The sequence below is a fragment of the Channa argus genome, chromosome 5 (genome assembly GCF_033026475.1).
Source record: "Channa argus isolate prfri chromosome 5, Channa argus male v1.0, whole genome shotgun sequence".
Taxonomy (NCBI): Eukaryota; Metazoa; Chordata; class Actinopteri; order Anabantiformes; family Channidae; genus Channa; species Channa argus.
The window spans coordinates 11,254,265-11,280,638 of record NC_090201.1 but is presented as its reverse complement, the minus strand read 5'-3'; the positions used below and the strand labels follow the sequence as shown (position 1 = coordinate 11,280,638).

Below are 26,374 nucleotides of genomic sequence, written 5' to 3'. Positions count from 1 at the left end.
GATGCCATCTCCACGACCCTCCATCTGGCCCTCACCCACCTGGACAGTAAGGACTCATACGTACGAATGCTGTTCATTGACTTCAGCTCAGCATTCAACACAATCATCCCTCAGCACCTGACCGAGAAATTGAGCATACTGGGCCTGAACACCTCCCTCTGCAACTGGATTCTGGACTTCCTGACTGGGAGACCCCAGTCAGTCCGGATCGGGAACAACATCTCCAGCACCACCACACTGAGCACTGGAGCCCCTCAGGGCTGTGTGCTCAGCCCTCTGCTGTTCACTCTGCTGACGCACGACTGTGTAGCAATGCACAGCTCAAACCACATAGTCAAGTTTGCTGATGACACGACCGTGGTGGGTCTAATCAGCAAGAACGACGAGTCAGCCTACAGAGAGGAGGTGCAACGATTAACAGCCTGGTGTGGAGCAAACAACCTGTCTCTGAACGTTGACAAAACTAAAGAGATGGTTGTGGACTTCAGGAGAGCACAGGGTGACCATTCTCCATTGATCATCGATGGATCCTCAGTGGAGATAGTCAAGAGCACCAAATTCCTTGGTGTTCATCTGGCGGACAACCTCACCTGGTCAGTCAACACCAGCTCCATCACCAAGAAGGCCCAGCAGCGTCTCTACTTCCTGAGAAGGCTGAGGAAAGCCCATCTCCCTCCCCCCATCCTGACCATGTTCTACAGAGGGACCATTGAGAGCATCCTGAGCAGCTGCATCACTGCCTGGTTTGGGAACTGCACCGTCGCGGATCGCAAGACCCTACAGAGGATAGTGAGGACAGCTGAGAAGATCATCGGAGTCTCTCTGCCCTCTATCATGCACATTTACACCACACGCTGCATCCGCAAAGCCAACAGCATTGTGGACGACCCCACACACCCATCACACACACTCTTCACACTCCTGCCATCAGGAAAGAGGTTCCGAAGCATTCGGGCCACCACATCCAGACTATGCAACAGTTTTTTCCCACAAGCCATCAGGCTCCTCAACACACAGAACTGAAATAGAACTTAAACACACTGCAAACCGAACTCAGCACATTCTCATCACTCACTACTCATCTCATTCCACCACCACTTATTTATTATTTATTTACTTTTATCATTCTACATTTACTGCACTACACTGTTTACCTGCTGCTTTTTTTTGCACATTCCAATGCAATTGCACTTTTTTTACATGCTGGACATTTAAATGCACTATACCGTTTACATGCTGCTCTTTTTTTTAACACCCCTAGCACACTTAACTGAACTGTACTGTACTGTAAAATAGTATACAGTAGGTTTACTGGTCGGCACTGTCTTGGGTCTTGTGTCTTGTGTCCTGTCCTGTGTTACTTGTGTTGTCTGTCTACACTGTACGTCTGTACTGTTTTTTCGTCTGCACTGTTTGCACTTGGTTGCACTCGATGCACTTTATTATAGCTTGTGTTGTTTGTAGCACCTTGGTTCTTGGAGGAACGTTATCTCGTTTCTACTGTGTACTGTGTACCACTGTGTATAGTAGAAATGACAATAAAAGCCACTTGACTTGACTTGACTTGACTGCTCTGCCCTCATTTCACCACGACAACTGACAAAGTAGGAGGTGATGAGACTTAACATCCCCTTGTTATCATTCTGCTCATTAATAACCACTCACAGCAGAGACATGAGTGTGAAAGCTTTCATCGTGTCCTTACTGCCACTCTCATAAACCTCACATTCTTTGCAGAATTTGTTTTAATTTAGAGAGGGTACTTGTGGAGTCACCACTGTTTGCTTAAAACTAAACCTGCAGCGTATCCTAGTGTGTTGTCTAAGAGTTGATCCCCAGTGAAAACAAGGGAGGTGAGAAGGATGATAGGCTGGAAAATACAATATATGTATGGTCAGGTTTTTATGTTAAATCCTCCAGCTTTAGAACATTGTTAGGAGAAAAAACAATTCTATATTTTCACACGAAAACCGAGTGTGTTTTGAAGTGCAGCACTGGAAGTCATACAACACTATCAAAGCCACCTTTAATTATTCTTCTTAAGAACATTAATTGAGCTCAAGAGGAGTTTTCCTTTATTTTGGAGCATGTCCGTGCATGTCAGTGGTTTTCCATAGAGCCAAAGGAATCATCCCTCCCGATTTCTTTGCAGCATAGCCACACAACACCATCAGCTGCCAGGGTGATTCCTCCAAACACAGGCTCGATTTCTCATAAACCCTGACAGCACTTTGCCATGAAATAATACACAAACACACCAGTGGCTTCATTTATCACACACGCCACTCAAACTGATCTTAAACATAAATATGAAATTGCCTCTTGAAATGCTGCCAAACCACATATTTAAGTGCATATTTCTAAGTATTCAGTATCCAGTATGACCACCAGTATATCCCTTTGTCACTACTAACTCTGCTGTAACCCTACTATGGCAGGTATGAGTTTTTTCTATGAAACAGTGTCAACAGCTTCACCATTTGACCTAAGATGTCAAATGGCAGAAGGCGTGTGGAAGGTAAAACTATCCACGACCAACAAACGACAGTAAAGCAACTACATCACATTGAAATTACACTCAAGCCATAACTAAGAGAAATCTAATTTCTGATGCTGTTATTTACTGAACATATCGGTCATTCCCTTTCTGAAAGAGATTAACTTTCATGCAACCAGTCCAACTGAGATTACGTAAACAGTAACGTGGTCTATCCATCTGGTTCTGTTCTGTTTGCTTGTACCATATCTCCGATTAGAGCTTTGTCATTGTCAGAGTTCAGATTAGGATTAACACAGCTGACACAGTCCTGTGCGTATGCACAGCACTGTCATAGAGATTACCCAGCCTTTTCAGGTATGACAATTACTTTTTTTGGCTTACTTTCCTCAAAGAAAGAAAGAGACTATGATATGTGGGTTTACCGTGTTAAAAACATTTTACTCAAACATTTAAAAACACCTCAGAAAATGTTTAAATTTTAAGAGACAGATCATAGCAAAGGTAAAGTCAATCTCTAATGCATGCTGTCTCTCATACGCAGTTACAAACCCAGCTACACTCTCATCACTGTCAATGTAAGCACATCCTGACCATGTTCCCATAGCAACCAGGCCCGGATAAGTCTACGGAGATACTCAAAGAAGTTTACAGCTGTATGAGAAAAATACTAGTTAAAAAATGTAGATATTTAAGTTATTGTCTGCTTTCTTTTCTTACGGGAACACTAACTTTTCCTAGTGAAAGTGATGCCTTCACTGGACTACTGCATCTTCAACTCCTTCAGGATTACTGTTTATAATTTGCATTGTGTCTGGGTTATGTAGGTTATTTTTTCTAAGCACCAAAGTTAAATGAAATACCAGGACACCTTTAACAGTTATGTTTAACTCCTTTGGGAAAAGCTTTTCAGTGTCAGTGTCTTTGGAGGCATCCAAATCACACGTGATAGCAGCCTTTGTCAATGTTACTGCGCTTTGAACTACTTATCTTTTGTCCCCTTTTTAAAAGAATCAAATGAATAGAAAGGCAGAGGGATAAGGAAAAATGAGAACAAGAACAGGAGACAGAAGCTAAAAAGGCAATTTATGAATATAGTTACATGTTTGAAATGAAAAGCCCTGAGAAACCAGAAAATTGGCTTGGCCCATTTTGGGTTAGGACCTCTGGGCGTATCAGTGACTGTGGGATGAAATTAGAGAGGCCCCAGGGTGCAGAGATGGATGGAGGGGTGGTGGACCACTCGCTGCTGAGGTCAAAACTGGAGGAAACAACATTTCAAAATACAAATGACACTGAAAGAATGAAAGTACGTTTGTTGCAAGGTCAATTGGTCAGTGTTTTCAGAAGATTAAGTGGCTGATAACGGATCACCAGAGTTATTGTAATTTATTCTGTGGGGAACCCGTGTGTCTGAACCAGATTTCCTGGCAATCCATTCAGTAGTTTTTGAGACATTTAACTTAAGCCTACAAATGTCAAACTCTGGTAGAGCACATCTACGCAAGAGCTTGAATGTCTGTACAAAGTACTGTTAATCCGTTGAACCACTAATTATTATAACATTCAACATTTTTTTAAATACCATGGATTACTTTTTAATATGTTATGCGCTGATTGTAATCACAAACATCATGAATATTTACAATAAGTTAATTCATCAATATTAAATATTTTGTATCTAAGCTTTCATTAATTAAAGCATATTCAGAGAATTCATGTAATACAACCTCGTGCATGAAATACATGTACGATGCTCTTGAAAGGCACCATTTTTAATTACTGAGCTACAGTCTGCATTTCTGTCCTGCTGCCCATTTAATCAGTGCTCCCATTGACTTCCCAGAACAGCAGTCTGCACTGATCCCCCATATAAAGCCATCAACTGTCTCTCTTCCTCTGATGGACCTTTGCATCTCTACGTCTCTCCATCACAATCCATTTTTCCCATAATGACTATGCTCTTATACTAATCAGTTAAGTATCTGTGATTTTCTGAGTGTAATAACAACACACTGAAATAATGGGATACAGAGCTGGGCCATTCACTGCAGGGGAGAAATGCTTTTATGCTAGCCCTGACCCTGGCCTCGGATTTAGAAAAAAGAATAACAGAATGAATGGAGACAAAGAAAGCAGGGTTATGAAAGTAAGTGACTGGCTAAGGAGAAAGCACCAGCACCAAATGCACAAGACAGTCCCTTTGGACAAACTGAAGCAGTGGTGCATGAGTTAAATGTGGATTCGAGAGCTGAGTGAGTGTGAACTAAGTAGATGGGAACGCAAGAAAGGCAGTAGGCATTCATAAGAATATGTGGAGGAATTGGGGCAGTGGTCACAAGGGGCTGGCACTGGGCGTGGACAGACGACTTGCTCAGGTGGTGGCAGGCAGACTCGGACTGGAATCCATCTGCCACTCCCGTTTGGTATCTGCTTTGTCGCACAAATGCTGATTCTCCCAGAGCATCATGTCTGGTAAGGAGCACTGTGTGCACTGATCACGTGCTGCAGGTGAAGTAATGTCATAAGAATCAGTCTACAATCTTTTTATCAGTGATTAGACAATTCACAGATGCGATGGCCACAAAATAACTGCATTCTACATCTACTGATCGGTACCGTTTCCAACTACTACACTGTGACGATTAAATGCTTTTCTTTCTTAAGGTGATGCGTTCTGGAGCTTTTGATAATATCACATATACTTGGTTGCCCCCTCTGCTGTATTTGCAGCCTGCTAGCATCAGGCTGGGATGCAGAAGTCTGCAGGACACCAGGTGTGTCCTTGAGCAAAACACTCAGTGCTAGCTCCCCAGGCAGCCCCATGGCGCCCCACTGCTCCCCCCAGGGGGATGTGTTAAAGGCAAAGCCTGAACTTCATTGTAACTTGAATGATGACCAATACATATTCTATTATTATCAGATGGCAAATTAATTTACATCTAAAGTTGAGGTGAAAATGTCCTAATTTTAGCAACTTTATCTATTGTTTCTATTTATATGTAATTGTAATGTGCCTATTTAACTTTTGTATTTTAATTGTAAGCACAGACATTTGATACGTGCAGGACACTGTATGCGGCCTTATCTATCAAACTAACCTCGCACACTGGCTGCCCCATAGCCCGAGGCACTGCTGCCAGTTGGTAAGCAGTAAAAAGGGGAGAGCAGGGCTCACATAGACTGTGCTCATTGTTTTGACTGGTTGTGTTAAGAGTGCAGTGTCGCAGGCTTGAGCAGAAATGAGCAAGCTGGTTCCTCAATGTTAACATGAGCGTTTCTTCAAGTAAGCCAGACTACAAGAGTAGAGTTGTCCTACATTGTCTGAAAAAAAAATCTTTGTCAACTGTTCAAGTAAGTCCATCTCCATCAAGAATCTATTTTCAAAAGAAACACACTTGTACGTTGTTGAAAGCATAGGTACCCATGTCCCTTTACAACAAACTAACACAGCACAAAGAGAACAAACAAAGCCAAGAGTTCAGAATTGGGGTCTTAAAGGTCTGTGATTTACCTGAATGTTGTATTCATATTAATTACAGTAAAACCAGTGCTACTTTCTCTCAGCTCAGTATTGATCATTCCAACATAAACTGTGCCACTCAGCAAGAAATATCTCACTACTGTCCAAGACATTCAATCTCGCACTTTCAGACGAACATCTCTTATTGTTACAGACACAAATCGGTCTGCATCATTGGAGCTGATTCTGGGTCAATCCCCACTCTACTTCCTCAAACCCCCCCCTCTCAAATGTCTGCTCTCTCTGCTGCTCTATGATGGGGGTTGGCAAAAAGTCAAATAAGCTTCCTTTTCTACATTTTCATTAAAGACGTTGTGTCAAGGTCACAGAGGTGCAAGTAGATTTCTGCTTGTTTCCGATTAGCTTAAATTATCCAAAACAGGAAGTGCTGGCCACTGAGAGAGCATTGTTTATATGCTTTTAGCCTAAGTGCTTCTCAGCACCATGACGATGTATAACCATGAGAATACATATAATCTGGATATTGGTATGTAGATACTGAACCGACCACAAACACTTCAAGCTGATCTTGTGTGCCACTAAATAATAACACTGGCCCTGAGAAACCCAGCAGAAGTAAATTAAAGTAACATTAACAAAAAATAAAAGCAGAGTGGCATCAGGAAATGACACTAAACAACAAAAGAATGTTTTCAACTATCTAAAATGTATCTTGCCCAAGAAATATAACATGTGCTCACAAGATGATTGTTTTCATGTGAAATGTTTTACATGTGGCAAACCACAAGGTCTTATATTTTTAATTTAACACTTGTGACATATGACATATGAGACATGTGAAACATGTTTTTTTCACATGTGATGTATTACATCTATTGCCAATGATGGTTTGGATAAGGACAATCTCAACACGAACACCTACACAAAACAGAAGGAATCATACAGCATTTATATGTTGGTGTGGTAATATTTCGAGAATAAAAAGGTTCCGAGACTGAAACAAGTACATCCGTACATATAGCTGCCAAAATACTTGGTTGTGTTTGCCTTTTTTTCTTTGGAAAACACTGCTGAGCCGCAGACTGCTGCGATGAGTCTGCTTGTCTGTCTGCATCCCTGGAGGGCTGGTTAGCATTATCATCAGCCCAGCCTCAGTCTGACAGCATTTAGCTGAGTGTTAATGTAGCCAGGCACCTTGTCTGTCTGCAGATATATGAACATATGGTTAATTTAATGCAGAGATGTGAGCACACATATACATTACCTACATTATACATTTTAAAAAATGGCTAAGACCTTGCAAAGACGATTATTAGACTGATGAAGATAATTACCATTCACGCCCTGTTAAATTTTAATAGAATTCTATAGTTCCTATAGAAAAAACTAAGAAGCATTCACAGGGTAAACAAAGATGTTGGTTGTCCAGTCTGCAGCTGTTGCACTGTTGCTGTTACTCAGGTGCCCTTGATTAGCTGCTAACTTCCTAGCTAACATAGACTGGAATTGCATTAACTCATCTATTTAAGGTTGTTATAGTATACATACATGTGAAATTAAGTTTAAACAAACATTTTGTACATTTACATTTTGAGTATATTAATCAATTTTTTTGAATAAAACAAATTACTGTTGGTCATTAAGATATTTTGTACCCTTTTTGGATAACTTATGTCGACACTTCCACACTTCATCCTAAGATCATAACTGTCAGAACTTCCCGAGATCTCTGGCTCGAAATTCAGATTCAAGTCAACAGTTAACATGAACAGTTTTTCCCACTAGGCTGCTCGGTTTAAACATTATGACACGAATGCAGTAGCACAGTAGCTATATTAACATCCCCATGCTAACAGCTCATTAAGACAAGCTAGCATGCTAATGTTCAGTGCATATCGTTTGTTGTCTTTGTTTAGTGTGCTAAAATGCTAACATTCTCTAATTAGCACTAAACAAAAAAAAAGGAGGAGTGTTAACTTCTTAACTGGACATAGACCTAATAATTCAGCTAATCACTCCAGACGCATTATTTCAAAGAGTGTCTACATTTGGAACATCAGTTAGTGGTTTATGTGAAGTCAGCCTTTTTAACGCCACCACGTCCTGCTGTCTCTCCATTCACACCACACAAAATAAAGCCAGACTCAAACTCCAGCAGTTATTAAGCTACTTAGAACTGAAGGTGATTATGGCCCAGCTGGTCTGTCTGTCTGTCTGTCTGTCTCTCTCTCTCTCACACTCACACACACACCCCTCGACAACAGCAAGCGAGCAAATAAACACGAAGACTTCTGGCACAAAATCTGAGATCTACACAGCTTTTTTTATTTAATCAAATTTTGCTATTCACACATAGCTCGATAAAATGCACTAAAATGAATTCTGAAGCAAAATCCTCTCAATCTGATTATTGTGTGTGTGTGTGTGTGTTTTGTAAATCGGAGCTAAAAGTGATGATTATAAATAATAGGAAGTATAATAATAGAAGTATTCTTGAACTTCAAACATCTCTCAGTGATGTAGTGCTGTGGGGTAAATTTCTTGTTTACTGATTCAAAAAAGCAGAAGAAAATATCATTTGGTTGTTTTAATAGAACATATCGCATTAAAACACAGAAGTAAATAAACTCTTTACAGTCTAGACATCATATGAGGGCCTCCATCCCCTTTGCTTCTTCCTCCCTACACGGGAATATGTCAAGCTCATGCAGCTGTGCCCACATTATTCATACACACTATGTGCAGACATACATGCTTGCACACACCCACACACGCACACACACACACACACACACACTGATGTACCCATGCAGAAGCAGCGATTGCAAGTACAAGCTCATATTTTACACGCTACAGTAGCCCTTTAGACAACAGACAAGACACTTGCTCCTTTTTCCACTCTACCCTTCTCTGTCCACCACCCTCCTGTCTCTTTTCCTCTTTGATTTTTCTTTGTATTTGTTCTGTTGAATTGCAGGAAGCACGGCAGAAGAGGGAGAGCAGTTTATAAAACAAAGAGAGCATCAGCGTTTGACTCTGCAAACCTCACTCTCTTCTTTCTTTAGCTGTACTGGCTGTACTGTACAGGCTCATCTGTACTCTACTCTCAAAAACATATATAGCCAGGACTTCATCCCCTTGCACCCTCCAATTCTTTGCCTTTGCTCTGTGTGTCTTTATCTCCGTGTGTGTGCAAGCTCAGCACAGAGCACAAAGACCTGCAGTGACATCAGACTCATTCACACTGTGTCCTCTGTCTATGTTCACCCAAGAGGTGCTCTGTTTAAAGGGCCTTTGCTACGACTCACCCCCTCCCACACACTCCCACAGATCCCCTGTGATTTCTGTGACCACAACAATGTCAACACAGATGCACTTGGTTATTTGTTTTATGAAAATATGGTTAAAGAAAAAGAAAAAATTCCCTCATAAAAAGAGGAAATTCATTATTTTCTGTACAGGCCATTCATTTTGTGAAAAAAAGGTTGTATTGTATCCCAGTAGCATAAATATAAATGATAGTAGTTAGGGCTGTTTAGAAGGCCTGTTCCAGAGGACATTTGATGAGACCCTGATAAGTGAAAAATGCAAATGCTTAGACTGAAGCGTCTTTCATTACTTACTGAATTCAAATGGATAGATTCAAATAAATACAGATAAGTGTGTGTGTGTGTGTGCGAGAGAGAGAGAGAGCGAGAGAGCAAGAGAGCGAGAGAGAGAGAGAGACACAGAGAGAGAGAGAGAGAGAGAGAGAGAGAGAGAGAGAGAGAGAGAGAGAGAGAGAGAGAGAGAGAGAGAGAGAGAGAGAGAGAGAGAGAGAGAGAGAGAGAGAGAGAGAGAGAGAGAGAGAGAGAGAGAGAGAGAGAGAGAGAGAGAGAGAGAGAGAGAGCGAACAGGAGATGGAAGAAGCTGGAGGGAGAGCTGAAGACATTCCAGCAATTTGGTAACAGTTTCATGTTTTATTTTGCTCACAGTGCAGCTGAGCTTAAGTAGCAAATAAAGGAATAAGGCAAACATATAGTGGGAAGTTTGAGATGACTGTTCATGATGAGACAACACGGTTAGATCAATTTGTGTTTTCCATCAATTGTTGAGTAACAATGTGCCTTTTATTGTCACCAAATATTAAAGAAAGACCTTCAGCTGATGCTCTTACATGCAGGCTACACATCAGGAGACGGATTGTCAGAAGGTATGCAATTAAAGGCCAATGGATTAACTTACACGTCAGTTTTCAGCCTTCTCATTTCAACAGGCTCATCAACAGCTCATAAAGCAGGAAGCCAACAGGAAGTGAGGATAGACCAGCAACAGCCTTACAGGAAGTCATTCTGCAACGGCAGAACACCGTTTGGGAGTGCTGATGCACTTTACAGGGAGAAGTTCATCAGAAGCCTAGTTGCACAATAACCATGTATTGGTTAACAAATCTCTTAGTTTAAATACAAAGTAAAAATTCCAACCTTTCAGGATGAACACTGCTTAAAGCACTCCCTCTCAGCCACACAGTTCTTTTCTTCACCTGTCATAAGGTGACCAAGAGTTATACTGCTGTTTTGGAACCAGAATCTAATGCACATAAGGAATACAACCAGACCTTTCTCACCTCCTCAGTGAGCTACAAACGCCTGGGACTTAACACAACAGGGCTGCTGTTACAAAAACAAGTATAGACCAAAACATCCAATTATTATTTTTTTAAGATGGTTTCTTTGGTGAAATGTCCTAATTCTCACTTTCTATGGATGTACATCCATGTTGTCCCCACTAATTTTCAAGTGTCATTTCAGAGAGCTCTTCCACTCTCTCCAGTCACGCAGACACAAGACAAGCATCTGCCTGTCACGAAAGACATTCAGAGAAGTGGTGATCTGATAGCTTTGAAGGGCAACAGCAAAAAAAAAACAAAAAAAAACAACATGTAACCAACAAGCATGAGGAGGAAGTGATGCACAGCTGTGGACGGCCAACTTGGGCGTGTGCTCTGTCATGTTTCCTGCTTCTCTACTCTCATTTGGGTTAGAATCGCTGATTAGAAAAAACTTCAGTGGTGAATCCTAATACGCAGCAAAACTGCTGTCCCAGACTCCAGTCTGCAAGTGTGCAACAAGCCGGTTGATGGAGGGTATGAATGTTGAGACCAAGTGTAAGAATGCACTGATGCAACAAGTAGGTTGCTGTACTTTCCTGTGGCCAGCACGTATGGTCTTGAAGGCTGATGACCTGGATTTACACATTTTGGTCTTTTTCCCACCAAAATCCAGCCATTTAAAGGGCAGTCCCCCGGGTAGGTGTGTAACCCAGACAGAGCCTGTGTGGCAAGCTATTAACACACACACACACACACACACACACACACACACACACACACACACACACACAGGAAACAGGCGAGACTGGTAGCCAACACAGGACATATATAGGCTCAACAATAAAACGCTGCCTTTTTTCACCCCCATTTCAAGCCTTTGTGTGTCAGCTGTGAGCGGATACGCAGCAGTTGTATTCCACTACTTCTGTTTTGTTTTCAAGCCAGTGTTTTTGGTCAGAGTGGCCAAGGTCTAAAGCACATTTATAAAGAAAACAATTCTGTTTTGTGCATACTTGTTTTGGTTATTTTACACATCAGCAGAAGAAAAATTAGATAAAAGCTGAAAGAAAAAAAATGTATTTCTCAGCTGAGGTCCAATCACCCTTAAGTCAAACTGCTCTGCGTCATTAAGTATCACAAATACACCCGTTATCAACCTTTAGGGTCTGCAAGAACACTTATTATTTTGTGCTGTATTTAAGGTAAGGATATCTAGCAGCAATCACAAGGTCAAAGACCACAACAACAAACACATTTGTCTTTGTGTCCATTTTTGTACAGCGGTAGAGTCTGACTTAGCACTGTTTGTGCAATAGAAAAGTGGAAGCGCCACAGAAATAAAGATCAGAGTGGACAAAGATCAATATGCAAATGGGCATAATACCCTTGTCAAATGCTGCCTTATTGAAATTTACACTGTCTCAGTCCTAACATAAAGCTTTTAGTGTGGAGAAAATGCGGCAGTCAACTCATATCATTGAGAGGAGGAGGCACTCATTAGGCCAAGTGAAACTGCAAGTATGTGCGTGATTGGGACAGGAGACTAATACGTGTCAGTAAGAAATTGTGGTCCACTCATTCTTATAGCCTGATAGCCTGTTTACATCAGACCTAGCTTATTGTGTAAGTGAATGCAGCTGAATATAGATGTGAGTCAGGACAACAGCCACTTACTAAGGCATCACAATACATGCATCTTGTCATGATTGACTTGACTGCAATTCAGAAATTCTGAACTTACATGCTTGTGTCTGTGTGTTCAATACATTGCTTAGGCAATCCTGACTGCAGGATTGTAGGTCATGTCACTAGCTATAGGGTTTTTGTTGAGGGAAGTGCAGACATTCAGGAAATGAATGCTGGCTAGTCAAGCTGTATGTGTGTGTGTGTGTTGGTTGGCCCTCACCACAACTTCATTGCCCTCTGGATGCATACTCACACATGCACACACAAGCTACTTGGAGACGTACGCTTTATGCAGTTTGTTGTGTTGCCCTAAGGCAACACAACATGGGAGCAATTAAACACCATCCTCTGTTATCAGCGGCCGACTTTCTCTGGGAAAAGCGTTGCTTATATGGCAGGAAGTTATCTTTCTCTGCGTATTTATTTGTGTTCCTCCCATTTCCTGTCAAGCACACAGACACTATTGGTGGCACTGATTGCACATTACGGAAAGCACTAGCTTGCCCACCAGCACAGTCATGTAATCACCATGGCCATAAGTTACAGCTGATTATAAAGTTAATTGCTGATTCTTTGACCATAAAACTCTTCATGTTAACTTCACCATGTTTTGCCAAGGTAAATGTCAGCCCAGCAGCTGCTTTGCAATGAAAAATTTGCCCTACACACTAGTGACCGTTATGATCATGTTAATATTGCCTGAGCAAAAAAAAGATGGGAACCATGTGGTGTTTGAAATGATATCTGTCAACTTCACTCATTTAGTTACACTCGATCAACAGAGTTGCTCTAAAGACGTGGATCAATAACTGAGATTGAGCAGCAACCACCAGCTGTCTCTGTAGCCTCTCTTTTCACCTATCTTTTTTTTTTTTTTTTGCTTTTTTTGTCAGCACCTCCTACCCTACTTCCTGTTACAGTTGTCGCTGTGAACAAGCACAAAAGAGATTCACTCAGCAGCTGACTGACAAGTGATTCTGAAACCTCCCCTGGGGGAAGTGTGGCCATTGGTTGTAAGGTTCTTCATAAAAGGGTGCCTTGCAGGGCCAACACTCATCCCCCACAAGGTTCCATCAATAGATGCCAAACTGGAGTATGAGCAGTCCATGATGAAACAGTAACATTTTACTATTACTTTGTTGTAGTTGCTTTACATTTGCACAATATTAGAGTACCTAACTGGAAGTTTCCTTCTTTGTATCATTGCAAATCAAGACTCAAGAGTACATCTTCTTCCATTGGGGTAAAGCAGTACAACTGGGATACATTAGCTGATGTGTTAAGAGTTTGTTAGGGCCTGAATTAAAGATGAGTGGGTCTCTCTGACCTCTGCCTCAGCTCCACACACTGTAAAATGAACACAATTACAGATGCAGTGCCAGTCACACACATGTCATGACTTCCAGTTCCAGAGGCTGCCATGCCGCAAGTGCCAGCACATGTACTCTTACACTCCATCTTTCAATCAGCATTTAGTCTTGGTAATAGGCTACTAATGCCTCCTCACAGGCATCCAATATCTGCTATACTGCATAAGGTCTTTGGTGCATTTCTAACAAAGGCAGTGAAAGACACAGCTCTGAAGGAGAGCATGTCTTTGTGCTCATCTCATTTGCAGGGGGGGTTGCTTTCAAAAAAACCTGGTGAAGGAGCTCACCGCCTCATGCACATGGGGGATGTTCGCATGACATTGTTAGGTTAAGGTAAGACTGCAGGTAGCTGCCTGCCAGAATAATAACTTAAAAATTGCTTTGAAAAGATACGCCCTTTTTCCTCCCAGCATCTGGCTGTGTCCTTTTTTTTTTTTTAAACTTAACCCAATGTAAAATTATGAATGTGAGCTCCACATAAACGAGGTCTCGTGTTGTGGACAAGTTATGCCCCGCAACATAAAAACAGTCATATGGTGATAGCGTGCCATAAACACATGCTTTGCCTTATCAATACTGTGCTGAGCACCACCCATCAGAAAGCAAGGTGTATTAGTCTCCTCTATATCCCTCAGCGAGCTAAGACGTGAAGGTGTGCTGATGCTAAAACTAGACTATAGGTGAGCTGGCTGGATTTAATTGATCGCCAGGAAGCAGGGACACAATGTGGACTGCTAAGATCGGCATATCCAGCAGACAGACGTCGGAGGCTTACCTCAACGCAACCTTCACGCAGCAGTCGCCCTGACTCGCCATTATCTCTTTCAAGGTTCAGCGACGGGATGTGGGGTATTTCAGCTATGAGAGGATTTCAGTGCGGCTGAACCGTGCGGTGCTGCGGCGGGGCTGGCTGTCTCAGGTCAGCGGGACCTCCTGTCTTCTTCCTCACCTCCGCTGTGACGGTCATTTTTAGCCCTCTGCTGTTTTGTCACATCGCAGAGTTTAACCCACTGTCTTCTCTTTCCGTCGTGGGTCTCAGTGGCTGCATCCTGTTGAAAGTGCGTGTGAGTGAAGCATATGAGCGCTTCTGTGAAAAGAAAAGCACACTCAGGGAGACGCGATCACGCTGAATGAGCCGAGACCGTAAACTGAAGGGGGTAATGCTGCATTCAGGGACTGCCGGGAACTTTCATTTAACTCTCGACATTGTGTTGTCAATACTTACAGGGCGCCTTCACTGATTTTTAACTTCTTTTGGTTCTATTTAGTGTAATACATGTACATAAATTCAATTGAACGTCCCTCTGACTTCCCTATATTAAAATATCCCTTTAATTCTAGCTGAAAAATGCTTCCAGATGACATCACTTGGAGGAACTTTCAGTTCATATTATGTTATCTTGTTGCTCAAACTGTGGAGGTTGTAATCATGGTCGACCTGCTTTTCCAGAGCTCCCCCAGGTGACATCATCTGAACTCCTAATGATGAAAAACTCCCCAGGATGATGTCATCTGGTGGAGTTTTTTCAGCTGGAATCAGAGAATTGGTTTAATATAAGTAAGTCAGAGCGGTGTTTAAAAGCATTAATGTACATTTACACCTTTAACTAAAGCCACAGCAAGCATGTTGAAAATTGGTAAAGTTACCTTTAACCAACTAAAACAAATCCCAATACCTTTTGAAATACATTTAGGTGGTAATGAAAAAAAAATATTCAGTTTGCTTACTTAAAGCTACAATATGTAACTTTTAGAAATCTAGCTATCCATAACAAAACTCTGAATCAGTCCAGCAATGTCTCTCCTTGCTCCGACTTCACTGTCCTCTGCCCAGCCCTTTGGGTATCCGTTGTAAAACTGTTAAAAATATGAATCAACACCAGTCAAGCAAAAATGATTGGTCTTCTCCAAGTGGTTAATAATAAATATTGCTGCACTGCTGCTGTTCTGGGTCCCAGGAGCATTGGACAACCCTTCTCCATATTGATATCTTTTGAAGAAAACTAATGTTAAAATATTTAAAAAAGGTATTATACTGTCGCCTTAAAGTGGTATTGCAATAATATATTATGAAATGTTTAAGGTTGGGAGACTCACAAGAGACAGAAGAAGGTCAAAAGTGTCAAAACTCCAGAGGTGGAGATAAACAGCCTTTTGGTCTCCAGTAGGCTACAGGTCAAATTCTGTAAACACTGGCTCCCACATTTCCTGCACTGCAACTGGATAGCCTTTTTAGAGCGCTTTTCAAAGCCAGAGGGATGTCCATTAAGAATTTTATCTTTTCAGCCCAGTCTGAGAGTTTTTTAGTTCTCTAAAGCTCCCTTATAAGTTTGAAAATACAAAACTCAACTGTTATTGTCTGACAAGTAGATTCAGCTTGATGTTTAAAATTGATAGAATGCCCCTACACATTCTAAGTCTTAAAAATAAACGTACCTGACATGTTTTTGTCAAAGAGTCAAAAGTAAAAGTAATCATTTTGATCATATTATGATCCTTCCCTCTTAGTGGTTTGTTACTATTGTATTATTACTGATGGATTGACCTTTTACACTACACTTTAATTGTGTAGTTGGTCGAGTTTGAGTTAATTAACTATTTAGCATGTAGTGTAAGCATTATAGGTATTACAGTGGTCCCTGGTATCTATGTAAAATAGGAATATATAAAGTCACTAGTAACTATAAACTGGGAACAGTGTGCAAAACACTAGATCAGTAGACAGTGGGGTGATTCTAGGGCTGGTACTATAGCAGTTGAGTAGTACGGAATACAAGACTTGCATCTGACATGTAAGTCAAGCAAAGAAAAAGTCACATAAAAAGGAAATATTAAAGGAAATGAAATGTACTAAAAAAAATTCTACTATTGTACACCGGTCAAGTAGACGGGGAGCCAGATGCAGTTTACCTTCACCGCACTTTCTCTCGTCGTCCACGAACAGTCCCTGAATGTTGCTTTGTCGCGGGTGATTGGCAGATATTATGGCCAACGGCCTAATAATCCCCGCCTTCTCTTTAAGGAATAGACTAATGAGGGCACTTAATAGGGCAGTTGAGCCACGCCCAGCGACACACCCACAGCGGGCACTAAAGCTCACAGTGACTCACCGACTGCCTGCGGCGACATCTGAGGTCCGTTAAATTGCCATAAACACTGAGAATGAGGCAGAGGAGGGGCCACCGATTCAAACGCCTTCAGGTTAAAGGTTGAAACTTATGCAGAGGTCGTTATGGTACAGCTGTAAATGAAGTTAATTTGCTCTGTTTAGGACGGGAAGTTACACTCTGCCACTTCCCATTGCTGCTGAGTCAGATTTCTTCACGGGGGAAACTGAAATCCTTTCTCTGAGTTGAGTAAATACAGTGGGCTACCTAGTTTTGTCTGTTCCCAGCTCAGTGGAGTTTTCACTTTGATAGTCAGAAACAGTCAGGGATCTATGCAAAGTTACTTTACGACAAGTGCACCGAGACTACGGGGAGTTTGCCATTATTTCATAGGCGCTACCAGAATTCAAATCTACGCTTGCACTGAAAGCACCAACCTTTGCATAACCTCTTTCTCATTCTCCTTGAATCAACAGATAAAAATTGACAGTTTGCCAATTACAGTTAACTCTAAACTGTAGCAAGTCATTTTGCTAATCTAACTAAACACAGGTCAGTTAACTGCTTCCACTGGACACTTGCTATAGGTTGGTACTACAGCCTAGTTATAGTAGAACTGTAATGTGTGAGACCATTACTTTTGTCTCATGACACAAACACACATAGAAACATCTGTTTGAAACCCCAAACAGTCAAAGACAACAATGACTTTTATGTTCTGCAGCTCAGTCCAAAAATGGTTGAAGGAGCTCTGAGCACAGAAGAACTTATGACTCTGACAGTGTGAGCATTTATTTGTGTGTTGGTAACCTAAGGACCAGGTGGTAATATTGGTGCTGCTCGGACTACGTTGCCCCAAAGCAGAGCTGGATTCCACACAAGATTTACCATCCAGTTCTGAGGATAAAGCTACAATCCGCCTAGATCTGCTGGGAACTAGCCAGCACAACAAGGATGACCCCACACACAAACAAGGGCGACGCATACTCAAACGCACACTTTTTGCCTGGTGAACTTTTAACACCAACTCATACAAAATATTATAGAATTAGTTTGAACTGGTTTAAAAAGCATATTTTAAATCCTTTTCATCCCATTTCAGACACAGTTTACATCCACTCAGATTTGTCCCCATTTACACCACCTCCTCCTCAGCACTTTACAATGTAAAAAGCCTATTTCATAACCGCACTGTGTGGGTTATAAAACCCTGAAGATATTTTAATATTGCAATTGCCAAACCGAAGCATAATCCCTATATTTAGGGCTGTGTATAGTCAAACGGCACCCTAATTGCATAAGAGGCATTTAAATACAATCGCTTCAGCTGCCCTCGGCTTTTGGCAGTCACGGTTAAATCAACAATTCTTCCTTCAGCTTGGATTTGACACTTTGACTTCTTCCAGCAGCAGCAACTAACATGCACTCAGAAACCCACATAATGAATCTTTTCTTGATAGTCCTGCTTCACATTTCTCCAGCATGTGATTATATCCCAACCTGAAAACATGAAAATGATTCATAACTTTATTGTGCTGCTGCTGTAATTTATCATTTGGAAATGAGGGGTTTGATTGCTACACTGATGGCAGCAATGCACTGAATATTGTTAAAAAATGCAGCTGCAAAACACAAGTTCAAAAGCCATTATGCATACAGTATAGCATGTAAGCCTCAGATATCAGTAATGTATAAAGCAAAAAGTAGCTAAATTTCATGCCAATCAAGTCCTATTTAAGTGCTCCACCTAACCATCATATTCATCATAACCAGTGAAAAAGACAAGAAGCAAAAGGGAGAGAGTGAGATGGAAGATGAAACTCTATTTGAATGTATTCACCATTCTTTGATGTGTCTATAATCCCTCACTTGCATTTTCTATATTTGGCTTTGACGCTCCATAAACTAATCTCTCATTCTTTACCGTAACAAAACTCTTTCAATTGAGCAGGATTACGCAAACGTACATTTGACAACTCCCTGCCTGGCAGAGAAAGAGGTACGCCACCAAAACGAAAAGTCAAGCGGATGAATTATGCACACTTGTTTCACTTTTTTCCCTCTTCACCCCATTTCTTTCACAGTGAAAATACCTGGATGAGTCCGTGCACAGTTGTCCGAGGGTGTCTGTGTTTGATGTTTTCACGTGTCTGTGTGACAGAGGAGCTGTTTATGTGTTTTTAGATTTATGTGTGTCAGCTGCAGCAGCACAGAGCAGAGTAGGGCCCTTCCAGTTCTTGGCAGTGCTAGACCCCCTGTAGTGCTTTGTCCCATCAGCCTCCAAAGCTCCACTCTCAGCCCCTTCAACAGAAGTAGTGAAAGTATGCCTCAGTGTCTGCTGGCTGAATTTAAAAAAAAAAAAATTTGATGAAAGAAATCTAAAATTGAACAGCACGATGAGAGTTTCAGTAAGCTTTGTTATGCTTACAGTTATGCATGCAATATTAATTACAGTTTGGCAAATTTTGTCTATAGTCTTTTAATTAATAAACGAAAAACAAGAAGGGTATAACATGCCACTAAGGTTAGGGTTAGAGTAGTTATGTGCTGTGCACCTTATCTATTTAAAAATGCCATAATTTTAAACTGTTATAATTTGACGTGCATGTGGGTGATTTGACCTTTTAGAAAAAAAAAACTTTGACTGCATTTTTCTCACAGCTACAACAATTCTACCAATTTAGCATTACACCTCTATAATGGTGTTTGATTTATGCTAGACAATTTAAAAAGTTAGACTGAGAAAGTTAGACTGAGTCCTTCCTTGTCAAAACAATGTCATCTTATTTAGTTTACCTCCCCTCCATTACAGTTTTTTGCTTTTGTGAAAATGTCAACTTACTGTCAACTTTTGTATTTTGTGAAATGTATGTGCCCTGATGACATTTGTGTGCATGTAGTAAATGTGTTGACGCCCAGGATAAAACTGTGGTGAGTGATCACTAATGAATCATTGTAGAGCAGACCTAAATTCCAGCTTCCATCCCCAGGGCACACGTTGACCTGTACTTTGCTGCATCCCTACCCCGGTTCTGATGCTTCCTGCTGAGCTATGACCAGGCAACGACTAGGGTTGAGGCTGGAGGGAGTCTCACAGTGGCTGCTGCCGCTGCCTCAGGGAGTTTCAGAGAAGCAGTGACACTTATTGACTGAGTTACTGCTGCATGACAAGGCATGAGGCCGAAGTGGAGGAGGTCAACAAGGAGGGGTTGTTTGTTGGTCCTCTGCCCCGTGCCCATTGCATGCTTATAGTCACATACACACAAACACACACACAAAGATAATAGAATCTATCTGTGTGAAATGGCAAGAGAGATATAGACCCTTTCTATGTCCTAGAACAAGATGCCCTGAATTCTTTAAAACAAGAAAATGTTGGTATTATAACAACAAATGAGATACAAAGCCCACTTCTGAATTTTTGATCAGGAAATATTCCACTCTATGAAATAAAACCAAACAGGATTTGAAGAGAATCCAACTGTGATAGTACATGAAATTATTCATCACTAAATTAGTATAATTACCTAGTTGTTTTGTGTGTTTAAATTTTCTGCCACCTTACCCTGTCACCCACACTCTAATGTCTATGAGAGCATCCCGCACGGTGTTTCTATGGAAACAGCCTCTAAAGAAAGCATGCAGGAAGAGACAGGAAGCGATGCTGAAATGGCAGAAAAGCCTCTTTGTGCTCTCAAGAAGTTCTCAGAGCAACTAGGCCTAAAGAGGGTATAAGGGGTTAATAATACACAAACACACACCCCTTAGTTGTGCATCAGAATCCTGAATTTCCCTAAAGTCACAAAATCAATGGTCTACATTTACTTTGTAATTGGAACTAAAACAGATTTTGAAAGTTTTTTATTGAATATTTTTGGATTGCAGCTACTAGGAGCGTTAATGCCACGTATTTTTTGCAACACATAGTTCTAGGGTTAAACAAGTATGCACACAAATAATACAGACTGGCCTCTTGACTAAATCTATTGCATTTATAACACGTGCACTGTCCCTATCCAACCAATTATGAAACTAAAATAATGACAGCTACATAAAACATATTTTTTAAAAACACAACCAAAGAGAGCATGCAATCCCAAGTGTATTTTCATTTACAAGTACCATACTATAACGCACACATACAATTTTCCTCCTTCATGTACTATAAAATTGGATTACTGTTCCAAATAAACTGATTATGAACGACCTCCCTCTTACTCTGGGGCAGTATAACTAAATAAAACTAAGGGCATTAACACGTGTGTGCCTACACTTGTACACATAGAGATGGATCGATGGGTAGACACACATGCACACACACACACACGAGACCTGCGCTGTAAATCAACCTGAAACATGAACCCGAACAACAATAACAAAAACATTAACTGAGGCAAAACATAGGGACCAAACATGCCAAATATTTATGTGAAGATTATAAATGTAAGTACAAAGTCAGACCCAAACAACCCATTACCGGTTTAGAAAAGGATTTTGTGCACGTACAAACTTACTGATTAGGATCTGTATACCATTATACTATAGCAAAAGTATAATGTTTTTTTTTATTAAATATATTTATGTGTTGTCAGGCCTCAGCAGTATGAGGGACAACTCAGAGAACATCCATTTTAACATGCATGTGTGACTGTAACAAATGCACTGTGAATTTATTAGTTATGAATTTTCATGCTGCACTGTCTGATATAAGTCTCCCGTAAGCTTTACTGAAAGAAGATCAGCAAATGTGCCATGTTTTTTAGGACTAACCTTCAGGATAATGAATTCATTTTAAATACATTTTTATATAAATAAATGTTAAAGTAAAATATACCAGTGTAGCTTCTAAGCAGAGCTACAGGAATTAAACCCTGTGATTTACAGCACGTTTTACTTTAAGTGATGAAAAACATAACACACATTTGGGATTTGGGGCAAAATTAAAAAATATGGTGCCACATGGGGATGTGACTGCAGCTCTGTATCTCCACCTAGTGTTTGACTTTGGTACATAGAGATAAGATATTCAGACAGAAGAGGTTCCATTACTTAAGTAGTTCCTCAAACGAAGACTCCAATGACCCCCCATTTGTTAATTGGTGCATATACCTTACACCAAATACACAAATCAGCTTCAGCTTTAAAAACTCCTAGAAATATTCTATCACAGGCCTCAATGACTACAGGCAATACTGACATGTCTTTTACACGATTCTTAGATGAGTCGAATCAAGGATATAAGCGGGATTATTATTGAGGACATAGTGGGTATTGGAGTTTTATTGGGTGTGTTATATTAAGAGGTTCTCGTGTTTTAGGCACATTCATTTTTAAATAGGATTTTTAACCCCATAGAACTTGAATGACTGCCAGAGTTTCTGTACTGGATTTCGTTAGACTGTACTGGTGCCCTTAATGAAGTGGCTAGTAAGCGCACACAGAAGATGTGTGTAGTCCCAGTTTGACCTAGATTCAGCTGGACTTTAATTGTTTTGCACAAAACGAAGACTATGGATTCAGTCGAGTTACTTTAATATGGGGACTCAATGTAGCCCAACATTAAAAAAAATTTTTAATCTATTCTTTACTGTCAACTTTTACTTTTTCAAAATGTCCGGTAAAAATAAAAACACTGGAGTTTGTTTCATGACTCCATTGCTTTCTGGCAATATGTTAATTAATATAAAGGAAAGTAATTAGGGAACATGTGTGCTTATGAAAGAGTGAAAGGGGAACAGATCTATGTGCACTTACTGAGTCGGGATCTTTTAACCATTAATCATTCATCAGTCTTATCGGAGGAGCGCAGCCTCCCCTGGAGAGGAAACACTCTGCCTGCTGCTACACTGGAGAAAACCTGGTTGATGTTGTGGAGTCCACGTGTATAGATGCGGTTCACTTCTGTGGAGCAGGGAAACAGGATTGAGCTTCTCTCTCAGGTGTGTTTCCAGCAGTGGGCGTCCTACTTTCTGATCCAGCACTTGATAAAGAGGATTTTTGATAAGATGTGGAACACTGGCAACAGATCTTTTGGATCTCAGGTTTCATCTGTCCATTCTTCAGCAGCTTCATAGAAGAAAGAAAGTCCAGGAGTAGTTTTCTTCACACTTAAAAAACTTTTCACATCATCCAAAAAGGTGTCAGGTAAGAAGACCCCCCCTCCCCCCTCTCCCTCGCCATGCTCCCGGCTCAGGAAGCAGCTAAAATCTACCACACCAACTACGTGCGTAACGCCCGGGCCATGGGCGTGCTGTGGACGGTCTTCACCATCACCTTCGCCGTCATCACCGTGGTGGTGTTCATCCAGCCCTACTGGATCGGGGACAGCGTCAACACGCCGCAGGCCGGATACTTTGGCCTCTTCCACTACTGCATCGGGAACGCGCTCACGTCGGAGCTCACCTGCAAAGGGAGCGCGCTGGATTTCGGCTCCATCCCGTCAGGTGCCTTCAAGACGGCCATGTTCTTTGTGGGGATCTCCATGTTGCTGGTGGTCGGCAGCATCGTCTGCTTCAGCCTCTTTTTCTTCTGCAACGCGGGGAGCGTGTACAAGATCTGCGCCTGGATGCAGCTTGCCTCCAGTGAGCTCCGGGGTTTGACCAAAGTTTGTCAGCTGAACATATGGAAGTTATTCGAAATTAGTTTAAATAATTAATGTAATACATGTGTAACAAGAATTATACATCAATATGGTTTGCATAGGCATTTTGGAAGGCAATACAAACAATCAAAAATTATTTTATTACTACCATTATCACCAGCCTTCCCATAAGCTTTGCCAGACAAAAACAATTATTAGAATGTCACAATAACGTTAAAAGGCATATGCTAAAAAACGTCAAGGGATGGAAGTCTTCATAGTGCACCTAAAGTGATAGCAAAAATGTTTAGTTAGTTTGGTTGGAAAGTTATTGTCAATACATATTTTTTTTAAACTCAATATTGTTATGACAAGACGTACATGGCTACACACAGAAACATGACAAGGCAACGTGACAGCAGTGACAAGGTCATGCAGTGGGGAAAAAAGGCCTTTAAAAAGCTGATGGCTTCACTTAGGTGCAAACCGGATCATCTCAATAGTCCCTGAAAGAGACACACACACACACACACACACACACAAACACACAAGTGAAATGTGATTCTGTTCTTGAAACATGAAGCAGCTTGTGAACAGATGTAGCTGCAAATGAAAGGACAAGCCTGTGATGAGACAAATAATGAACTTAACCTGGAGGTGTTCGGTTGCACTTTCTCCTGTCCCTCTTCATACTGAACAAAAGATACACTGCAAATTCATTCAATTTGTGACGAACAATTTTAACTTTTGATCGTGGGTGTGAGGAAATTGTTTCGGTCATTACTTCAGGACACACCTTTAAATGGCTTTTTGAGGGTTAAGACTAGGTGATGATAGACTATGGTTAGAATTGGTAAAGGGTAGTTATTTAGTTGTGTTTGATAGTAAGTGAATTGTTTTTATGTATGTGCATTACACAAATGCACACATTGCAATGTAATTTAGATTTAAATGAGTCTCTAAATGAGTCCAAGAGGCTATTATTATGCCAAACCACAGAGCTTAATTTAGATGTAGTGGCTCTTGATAAGCATATAAGCATTATTGGGAGTGGTTATTAATATAGTGTAAACACATTCCATTCTTTGCCCCCCGATGTAATAGCTGATTAAAAGTTGAATTAGTTCTATCTAAAAGCAAAAAACTCTTTACGAAACATGTTTGATCATGCATGATGCAATACAGTAGTGAAGTCCTAATTGTTAAAGAGTTAAAGAGACCTTTAACTTCTTTCTGTGGTAATAGGCATGAGAGAAGCTTCCATTTAAAATTACTAAAATGAGGAAGACACTTGAGAAAGTCAGTGATGGTGCAAGTTTGTGTAAAAAGATGCGTGCAAGTAATGTTCTTGTCACCTGATAATTTACATGGCTCCAAATGCTGAGGCCTGTTGTCTGTCTGCAGAGTCAATAATGGATGTTCAAAGTTCATCTTTCTGGAATTAAGATACTCTGGAGTTGCTAGGCAACTTGTGTGTGTGCGTGTCTGTGCATAAGTGAGCGAAGTGTATATATTTAAATTATCCAGTGGCTTGTCTGTTGGTATTTGTTTCATCAGAAAAGGTGGTGTGTGTGATATTACTGCAGCAGCACAATGTTCAAAATGGTCTCATATGTTAACATATTAAAAGACACACTGTCCAATTCATAGTGTTCCCACAATCATATCGGTGAAAATGGGTATGTTAGGGTAAAGGATTTATTTCAATGAACAGTTATTGATTGAAGAATATCTTTTCAAACCAAAAGCCTCACTATCCTGTGCCACCGTCTCTCTCAGGCACATGCATGGTGATTGGCTGTATGATCTATCCTGACGGCTGGGATTCAGAGGAGGTGAAGCGCATGTGTGGCCAGCGGACTGACAAATACACCCTTGGCAACTGCACGGTCCGCTGGGCCTACATTCTGGCCATTATCAGCATCATGGACTCACTCATCCTCTCCTTCCTGGCCTTTAGCCTGGGTGGCCGGCAGGACAAGCTGCTGCCCGAGGACTTCCAGGTGGAGGAGAAAGGTACAAGAATGAATGCTTTTCTTTCAGTCTTATTAGAGGTTAGAGGTCAGTAGCTCGGAGCAGGATCCTGTAAATATTAAATTCTACATGTGGCTTTTGACATTCTCTTATTGATACTGGTTATCCTGAGCAAAATATATTGGTAACTTGGGTCCCTTGATGATAAATTCTGATGACTGTGTAGATTCTCATATTTAGTTTCTAGTAATTTTTTTTACTGCACATTTACTATAAAATTGACATACGTGTTTATTCAGATTTATTTATTTCATGACTGCACTTGCTGTACAGGTGTAGCTGCAGGAGCATAAATTGTAAAATCATTGGTCCACTGATCTTGCATCCATGATAATGTTTATGTTTCCAACTTCTCCTCAACCTCAGGCACTCAGTGTTTAGTGCTAATTAGGAAACATTAGCATGCTATTATGCAAAACAAAGATTGTGAGCAGGGTCAAAACTGTACCTGCCAAACCCCAAAATGTTTGCATCGTGACAGCCCTAAGCTGTATACTGTGAGTACTGCCTCACAGAGCTGCATGGCTGTCGCCTACTAGTTAGACTGGGTGTACACAAACCTGGTGAATAGCTTGTTAAAATTCAGCACAGCTACTGACATGTTACATTTCACTGTTTATTGTAATATTGCTTGTGTCTCAACTGCAGATAATGCATAGACCCCTGTGGACAACTTCACCAGAGATGGACAGTAGCAGCAGCATGGCTGATTATATTTCAAGGCTTCTGGGCAGTTTGCTAACATCAATGATGCGGCTAAATTGTTACACTTGAAAACATCAAGCTTCACCTTTACAGCCATAAATGCAATGTTTTGATAACCAGGTTCAGTAACTATGTACACTAATCTCTAAACAGTTTTACTGTACTGTCCTGTCTACCAAACAATAACCAGATATATCTGATGGTACTGAGAATAAAATGTGTTGAACATCATTTGCGTTGCCCATACATTTTGTTCTGAATGTCTCTAATGTACATTAATTCATATAATCTGAGTAGAAAGATGTTTTAAGTCCCACTTT

At 40.9% G+C, this 26,374-nt stretch overlaps 2 protein-coding genes across 12 annotated transcripts in view; one reads left to right on the top strand and one right to left on the bottom strand.

The window, feature by feature from the left end:
- The window catches only part of kif21b (kinesin family member 21B), a 61,536-nt gene extending 46,752 nt beyond the window's left edge, over window positions 1–14,784 (bottom strand). For all 11 annotated transcript variants that reach the window (XM_067504499.1, XM_067504504.1, XM_067504503.1 and 8 more), the window contains exon 1: window positions 14,404–14,784. In XM_067504499.1, the coding sequence (XP_067360600.1) occupies window positions 14,404–14,444 (41 nt within the window). In that variant the 5' untranslated portion in view covers window positions 14,445–14,784. The remainder of the gene's footprint in view (window positions 1–14,403) is intronic.
- Window positions 14,785–22,540: 7,756 nt separating this feature from the next.
- Window positions 22,541–26,309, top strand: lhfpl5a (LHFPL tetraspan subfamily member 5a). Its single transcript, XM_067504874.1, has 3 exons — window positions 22,541–23,316; window positions 25,095–25,331; window positions 25,998–26,309. Exons 1-3 carry the CDS (start codon window positions 22,914–22,916, stop codon window positions 26,006–26,008), a joined length of 651 nt encoding a protein of 216 aa, XP_067360975.1. The 5' UTR covers window positions 22,541–22,913; the 3' UTR covers window positions 26,009–26,309.
- The last annotated feature ends 65 nt before the right edge of the window (window positions 26,310–26,374 follow it).